Source organism: Oryctolagus cuniculus, chromosome 2, assembly GCF_051225735.1.
Source record: "Oryctolagus cuniculus isolate XC-2025 breed Fujian yellow rabbit chromosome 2, ASM5122573v1, whole genome shotgun sequence".
In the NCBI taxonomy this organism is placed as follows: domain Eukaryota; kingdom Metazoa; phylum Chordata; class Mammalia; order Lagomorpha; family Leporidae; genus Oryctolagus; species Oryctolagus cuniculus.
Window position 1 is genome coordinate 176,510,144 of NC_142868.1, and position 8,391 is coordinate 176,518,534.

The 8,391-nt window shown below is 53.3% G+C and overlaps 1 protein-coding gene across 1 annotated transcript in view; it reads left to right on the forward strand.

Annotated features, from left to right (window-relative positions):
* XDH (xanthine dehydrogenase) overlaps window positions 1–7,478 on the forward strand; it is a 65,875-nt gene extending 58,397 nt beyond the window's left edge. The window contains 5 exon segments of the mRNA NM_001122938.1: window positions 1,985–2,099; window positions 2,904–2,969; window positions 4,131–4,319; window positions 5,609–5,785; window positions 7,260–7,478. Coding sequence (NP_001116410.1) covers window positions 1,985–2,099; window positions 2,904–2,969; window positions 4,131–4,319; window positions 5,609–5,785; window positions 7,260–7,310 — 598 coding nt within the window. The 3' untranslated portion in view covers window positions 7,311–7,478.
* The last annotated feature ends 913 nt before the right edge of the window (window positions 7,479–8,391 follow it).

The following is an 8,391-nucleotide window of genomic DNA, read 5'->3' on the forward strand; positions in this document are numbered from 1 at the left end:
CTTCCAGCTCGACACCCGTCAGCCTGGGGTCAGGAGAGAGCAGGTGCACCGAGACGCTCATCTCTCCAGCAGACTTGTCCTGGTTTCAGCCTAGTGATGCCCTCAGATACGTGGCTTACCCAACTGTGTGCCAGGGGGCTAAAGCAGGAGTCAGCACTCTGAGGACCTCATTCTAGTTCTGGCCTCAGAGTGGACTCTCTGACAGGGGACAGTCAGTGGCGCCCTCTGATCCTGTTCTCACCTCCACCATCCCCGCCAGTCTCAGCGTTCCCCTGCAGGATCCAGGGGTGTTTGTTGATCTCATTCGGGCATTGCTATTACCTGTGTGCTGCTTTGTACTGTGCATTGCGTTCCTTTTTAAAAGTTTATTTATTTAATTGAAACAGAGAGGGAATGGAGAGGCAGAATGTTCTCCCATCTGGTTGTTCGTTCCCCAAAGGCCCACTATGGCCAGGGCTGGGTCAGTGCTGAAGCTGGGAACCAGAAACTCAATACAGGCCTTCCATATCGGGGACAGGGCCCTCACCACTTGAGCCATCACCGTTCCTGTCAAGGGTCTGAATTAGCAGGAAGTTGGAGTCAGAAGCCAGAGCTGGGTACCGAACCCAGTCACTCTGATGTGGGACGAAGACATCTTGACCGGTGTCTTAACCACTAGGCCAGACGTGTGCCCCTGTGCATTGCATTTCTTTAGAGAGGGTTTCTTTCACAGGAATGAGGGCCTTTTGCGCACGCAGTCTCATTGCAAGTTGCAGAAGATATGTGCTGTCTTCCAAATCACACTGCTAAGGAAGTTCCATTGCACCCCACGTTTGCAATGAGACTGCGTGTGCATATGGGCACCCATATGGCATGCCGGCACTGCAGGTGGCGGCTTTACCCACTGTGCCACAGCAGAGGCCTCCTTCAGTACCTTATACAACTTCAGTTTTTGCATAAACCATATGTATGTGTGTGTGTGTGTGCATGTGTGTATACTTACACCCCAGAGTTTATAATATTCTGTATCTCTGTGGCTTTTTGTATTACCACACAAAAACCATGTGAGGAACCAGCACTGTGGTATAGTGGGTAAAGCCTCCACCTGTAGTGCCAGCATCCCATATGGGCGCCTGTTCGAGTCCTGGCTGCTCCACTTCCAATCCGGCTCTCTGCTATGGCCTGGGAAAGCAGTGGAAAATGGCTCAAGTTCTTGGGCCCCTGCACCCACGTGGGAGACCCGTAAGAAGCTCCTGGCTCTGGGCCACAGATCAGCGCAGCTCCGGCCATTACTGCCAACTGGGAGTGAACCAGTGGATGGAAGACTTCTCTTTCTCTCTCTTTCTCTGCTTCTCCTTCTCTCTGTGTGTGTAAGTCTGACTTTCATATAAATAAAATAAATCCTTAAAAAAAAAAAACGCACTGAAGGACTAAAAAATGAAAAAAAAAAAACTATAGAAGGGACTATCTGTTTCTATTTATAACATTTTCCTCTAATCGTCTGTGGAAATTTCCACAGAGCAGAAGGTGGGGAGTGGTTGTTTCCAGGTGGCCCAGGCTGGTACGAGATATCAATCTCTTTAGCTTTCACCTTGACAAGGGCGTCAGGTGAACTGTGAGCACAGCCAAGCGCTGTCACAGGCAGCACCTTTGCTTCCGGAGCCCCTGGATCCCAATTCAGTAGACCCTTCATGTGCGATTTCTGTGAGTTCAGGCGAATCTGCCGATACTTAACACTGCTGGGCAGGGAAGGATGACAGGGTGAAGACCATTGGCAAAACAGCAGAAACAGGAGACGAAATGCTCTTGGTTACTTGAGTTTCACAGACAGGCTCAAAATCTCCCAAACACAGTTTTGTTTTTTTTTTTTTTCTTACCTGCGATCTACCAAATGAAAAAAAATTAAAACCTTTGAGGTATACAGATTGTGGTGGACACCCGCGTGTCTGTGGGGAAGAGGTGTGTTTATCTTACTACGCACGCAGTATCCTCCGTTCTCTTCTAGAACACCCAACCTGGGCTACAGCTTTGAGACAAACTCGGGGAATCCCTTCCACTACTTCACCTATGGGGTGGCCTGCTCGGAAGTGGAAATTGACTGCTTAACAGGAGATCATAAGGTGAGAAGTTCGCTAAGCGTTCATTCTGCAGGGAAAAAGGGAAGTGAAACCACGAAGAGCAGGTAGAGACAGACTTTGCAGTTGGGAAAATACTGCTTCACATCCGGCCCAGTCCCACCGTCCATGAAAGGCGAGAGAGGAGTATTTGAGGCTTTATAGGTCGCACGGAATCTGCCTCAGCTCTGCTGTGTTGTGTGAAAGCAGCTATAAACAGGCAACTTCAATAACAGTTCATGGAGTTAAAAGCCAACTTGATTTTGGTACCAAAAAAATTGAAATCATATGCACAAATAAGCATAGCTGTTTTCCAATCAAATATTTTTGATGGGCCCTGAAATTTGAATTTCATATGGTTCTTCCTTGTCACAAAATATGCTTTTTATTTTTTCCCGTCATTTAATAATGTAATTGTTAGTGTTTAGACCCCACGGAAAGGGAGGGACAGGCTGGAGTCAGCCCACAGAGAGTAGCTGGCAGACTCCTTTCTTACATGATCTGTGCAGGCTCCCCAGGTCTGCGAACCGGCTCTGCTGCTCGCACAGTATGCGCAGCTCTCTCTGGTGATCCGGAGATCATGGCTGCTTCCCAGCCCCACCCAGCTGCCGAGAACTCAGACCTCAGCTGCGAGACAGCCGCACAAGCAGGGCGGGAACGCTGTCACTTCTGCCTGAGTGTGCCCAGCTCACTGCTGCTGCTGGGTTCTGTTCTGGCCAGACCTATGGTCTCAGGGCCACCAGGGCCCACCTGCCTTATTCCACAGACCTCTGTCATCTCAAACCGCTTCCGTTTCACCATTCACTTTAGAACCTCCGCACCGACATCGTCATGGACGTTGGCTCCAGTCTGAACCCTGCCATTGACATTGGACAGGTAAGGCTCCTGGGGCATCAGGGCAGTGATGGACTTGGCCGCTGATGTGCCCCCAGCAACTCCCCACCCACAGCGTGTTGGCCTCGTGTCATTTCTCAGCAGGCCAGGATGTGGTACCTGCGGAGTCTCCCCCAGAGCGGGATTTCGATTTAGGGCATTCACACCTCAGGGAACAAGGTGACAAATGTGAAAGTGAGAAGGCACACATGGGTGTGTGTGTGCACATGAACTCCCACGCGTGGTTGGAGAAGGAGAATGATTGACAGAGAGTGGAGCTTGCATTTGCAGTCAATGCCTTGGCAGTGGGGTCAGAAGAGTTGTTTCTCTACTCAAGCCTCATCCACCCAGGATCGCTTTTGTACTCCAGGAAGTAAATGCTTCCCAGCCTGGTGGAGAGCCCTGGGGGGGGCTCAGCCACCAGGAGTGAAGGGATGGACCAAGGAAGACTGCTTTGGGGAAATAGAGAACCACTGGGCAGCAGGGAAAGGCAGAGGGGGATTCCAGAGTTGAAGTACTGGGCAGCAGGTAGAAAACATGAAGTTTTTTTTCTCAAAAATGGACCATTACCAGGCCTTGAGGAATCCGTCATCTGTCAATCTTCTCATTCACCCACTGAACAACTTTTCAGGGTGACCCTGCTTTGGGCAAGGCCCACACGAGGCACCACAGATTCGAAGGTGATTAACACCTGGTCTCTCCCCCAGTCCTTGTTTGGCCACCGTGGTGTCCCGCGTCCCTGTTCTGAGCAAGGAGGCTGGAGGAGCAGATATGTGGGCCAGCACAGCAGGGGCAGGTGCTTTAAAGGGACCTGGAAGGTTCGGCAGGGGAACTGGCTCCCTGAGGACAAGCAGGTGTGCAGAAGCCACCATCCAAGGGACACCTCCTCTGTCAGCTCATGTCTCAGCTGTGGGCCACCACTTGCCCTGTGGCAGCATGCAGGGAGTGTCTCCATAGGCACCATGGCAGGTTGTCACAGGGAGTTGGCCTACCCCTGTGTGAGCTCCTCGGATTGTTGACGAGTTCTGAAACTGACTTCAGTGCCAGCACCTTCACTCAGCCAGAGTCAGAGCCTGGCCAGAGAGGCTGTGCTGGGCTGGGGCTTCCTCCCAGGCCCTGCTGCAGGCAGCAAGTGGGTAACCATGGTCCCTCTCTGTCCTGCAGGTGGAGGGGGCTTTCGTCCAGGGCCTGGGCCTCTTCACCCTGGAGGAGCTGCACTACTCCCCCGAGGGGAGCCTGCATACCCGTGGGCCCAGCACCTACAAGATCCCTGCCTTTGGCAGCATCCCCATTGAGTTCCGGGTGTCCCTGCTCCGTGACTGCCCCAACAAGAAAGCCATCTACGCTTCCAAGGTACTGTAGCTCTGGGTCTGTGCTGCCTTCTAAGCTGTATGGTGCGGCTGGGTCTGCAAGGGCTCATCGTAAAGAGTGAAGAAGGCTTGACCTTGGCCTTGGTGAGGGCAGGAAAGGGTCTGAGAACCAGTTCAGCTGGATTGAGGACACCAACCTAGTATGTGCTGCAGCTGGCTTCTTTGGTCCCTTTGTCACATCCAGGAGGTCAAATCCAGACCAACGCCCCCGTCTCAGGCATGCATGCCTCACGCTCGATCCTCAGAGAGGACTTGCCAGGTCTGGCATCCCCATGGTTCCGTGAGACTCAGTATCTTTGCTGTGTCTGAGAGCATTGCCTCTGTGCTTCTTCGGTCGCTGAGGCCTTAGGACTGGATCACAGTGCCTGTAGGATTGCGGGTGACTGTCCTGCTTCCTCCTTGTCCCATTCAGTATGAAGATGTGGTGGAGAATTCATTCTGTGGTGGTGTAGTTCTAGTTGTAAGGAGCACAAAGCGCCGGTTGTACCCAATGAAATGCCCTTTTGCTCATCTCCTGGTTGACTTAGTGTTGGGTGAGCGGCAGGTCTGGGATGCATTGTGACCCTTTGGGGCACACCGTCCAGTGCAATGCAATCCACGGGGTTCATGCTAAAACGCACTGCCGTGCAGTCCCTCCCCACCAAGAAATGTTGATTGAATAGGTCTAGGGTAAGCACTGGAAAACACCTTTTGAAAAAGTCTATTTAGTGATTCGGAAGCAGGTGGTCTCTGAGCCATGGTTTTGGGGCGATGGACAAGCCCTGTCCCAGAGAGCCGTAGAGTGCTTCAATTCCTCTCTGTTGCTGTGCCTGGAATCCCAGCAGATGTCGCAAATACAGGTCCAGTGCCTGTAGGTGTGAGTCAGAGCTGCGAGCTGATTGTTCTGGGTTAGTGGCTGGGTTAGTGGCTGTGAGCAAAGGGTTAAGACTCGTGGCAGATCTGGGGGTTTATAAAATAGGATCCCTTACTAGAACAATAGAGCACTTAGTAGCACATCATGTTTGCATGGTGTCTTCTGAGAAAATGACACCGGGAGAGGTAAGGAAATACGCCCATGGGGTCCAGTCATTCACAGACTCCGTTGCTGTCAGCCGCTGACGAATTTTCACTGCTCCTTCCTGCTGTACTTGTTAGTGCTGGGGCGGTACTTGTCTCTGATGACGTCACTGGTCCCCCTGGTGCAGGCTTGCTGCCCAGCGCCCTGGGTCTGCGCAGCAACGTGAAAGTGGGGCTGCTCCATCTGATGCCCTGCTCCATGCTCTGTCTGCTCAGGCTGTCGGTGAGCCGCCCCTCTTCCTGGCCGCCTCCATCTTCTTCGCCATCAAGGACGCCATCCGCGCAGCACGAAGCCAGCACACAGATTACAACACGAAGCCGCTCTTCCGGCTGGACAGCCCTGCCACCCCGGAGAAGATCCGCAATGCCTGTGTGGACCAGTTCACCACCCTGGTAGGACGTCCCCTCGAGTGCCCGTGTACCTGGGGCAGCCAGGGGCCAGATGCCCATTACAGGGGCAGGTTCCACGGAGGCATGGGAAATGGGGCTGTCCCTCAATCAGGCGGCCTGGGGTCAAAGAGTGTCCTTGGCTGTGCATTTGCAAGAGAACAATGAGAACCCAGAACCCCCCTGGAGGCAGCTAATAGCTGGGTCCTTTTAGAGACAGGAGGAACATGGGGTGTAGTTGTCACCCACAGATGTTGCCTTTGCCCAGCTGGGTACTGGTGATGGGTAAAACTCCAGAAGAGCTTAATCTTCATCACCTGTCCCTGGTTTTTGGGAGCCTTCTTTGTTAAGGATACAATGTGAGGGTGCGTGGAGGTGGAAGGAAAAAGAGGAAGTCATTAATGATCTCAGCCATGGTTGTTCTAGGATTACCATGTGCCACGCTGACCCTGGGGACATGTAGGTGCCCTCTGGGGAGACCAGATGACTGTTATGTGGTGCTCAGTAACCACCTTGGAGGTGTGGGTAGCAGAAGATGGCAGAGAAAGTCCATGGTCATTACTGTTGGAAGCCCCATGGGATGTGTCTAGGGGATGGAGCTGGCAAGGAAGGCCATGTCCGGCAGCTCCTTTGCTTCTCTCTTGCTGGGATCTCAGAACCAGCTGAGCCTCTGACTTGGTGTGGGCACTGTGCCCACACAGCTCTCCGGGAGCCCCTGCTACTCCCTTTGCTCTGTCAGGCCGGCAGGAGCAGCCTCTTCTTGACACACACGCTGGATTTCCTCCTCATGACATTTGCTGGGTTTTTAGGGTTCACAGGTAGAGTGGATACGCATGCTCCAGGCATGGGGAGGGTGGTGGGCAGCCCCCAGGGCGGCAAATCTGCCACCCTGGACCTCAGCAGCGAGGGTGAAGGGGGCACGTGGGTCCCCAGTCAGGCCACATAACTGGGAGGGGAGAACTACACAGACCACGTGTGGCACTCCTGGGAAGTGGAAACATAGATACTTCCCACCACGGCCCCCAGTGCTACCAGTGACCCCTTCCCAGTGCTACGTGCCTCCCAGCGAGCTACACAGCTTGCAGGGACAGCTCCTGGCCAGCGAGCCGAGGCCGAATGCAGTCATTTCCAAAGGGCCTCGGAGGGCTCGTGGCTGCGTCACCACACTCCAGCAATTTAAAATCCCTGCAGCGGGTTGAGCTGCGCAGCCAACTCCACGAGCCAGCCCTGACTTCGCTGGCCTCTAAGAAGGGACCGCTTCTCTCTCGTTCAGCGTGGTATCTCCAGAGCCTCCAAGGGCGGCTGCCCCACGCCCAGCGCTCAGTTCCAATAAGCGAATGATTTGGGAAATGACGGGGTCGGGCCCTGGAGCGTTCCACGCCTGGGACCACTGGAATGGTGGGAGATGGCCCCGGTGTGCCAGGGTGGGGTAGGACCCCCGGAGGAGCCTGCCAATGAGGACTCTGCTATTTCTTCCTAGTGTGTCACTGGGGAAGTGGAAAACTGCAAACCCTGGGCTCAGAGGGTCTGAGGACAAGTCCCCAGTGGCGTGTTCTCCTGCTCCGGGGGGGGTGTCCCCGTGCCGCAGAGCATGGGCCTCTGGAAGCTGCAGGATGACAAGGCTGTGACGCAGCAAGACAGCATTTGGAAGCAAATGGAATGCTCTGGAAGCTATTGATTGACAAAGATGATTTGCAAATACAATGAGAAGAAAATTCAGAACTGTGGGGCCCATGAGGCCAACAGGCCACTGAGGTCCTCGCTGTTTTCATCCTGCATTTGGACTAGGTTTTGGCAGTGTTTGTACCACGTCCCCACTCGCTGGACAGCCTGTGTGTGCAACCTCCCTTGTCACCAGTGTCTCAGTCCTTCAAGGACTGCCACAAACCTCCGAAGCTTAAGCCCAAGTCACTATAAATCTGCGTGCCTCCCTCAGGCATCCTTGCAAACCAGTCCACGTCATGGTCCAACCTCAGAGCCGTCCTCCAGTTTTGCAATGAAGCAGCAGGGGTGAGACAAAACCTCTGACCACTTCTGTGTCATTGGAGAGAACGAAGAATGAAAGAAGTTCAAGGTTAACTGGAGCCAATTTTATTAAGCTGCATAAAGTATGATTGCTCCCTAACGCAAAAATGCAACCAAGGCAATTATGGAGCACCTACAGTGTACTAGATTTCCTCCCCTGTCCTCTCTGTGTATTGTAAAAAAGAAAAACGATGGAGTGTATGAATCGTCTTTACACCCAGATTAATCTAGTGTCGCTATCAGGGAGCCTGGGTTCTCATCCCAGCTCCGCCTCGGCCTGCCTGACCTTGGACTGTCACCCCCCTTCCAGTGCTCCATTTTACTGCAGAACGAAAGGATTGGAGCAGAGGAATCGCTAAGATCTTCTCCCGCTCTCGAAGTCTATAAATACACGGCCTGAAAACTCCGGTTACATAAGGGATCTGCAGCCATCAAAGACTTGGCTCCTGGCCTCTTGTGCAATAGCTGGGCCTCACACACTCTGCTTAGATGCCTTCCAGTCTCTGCAGCTGGGACGGCGAACAGGAGGAAAACAAACACCCCCTCTGTTGCTCTGGGCAATGTCACCCCAGCATGGCTCTGGTGGG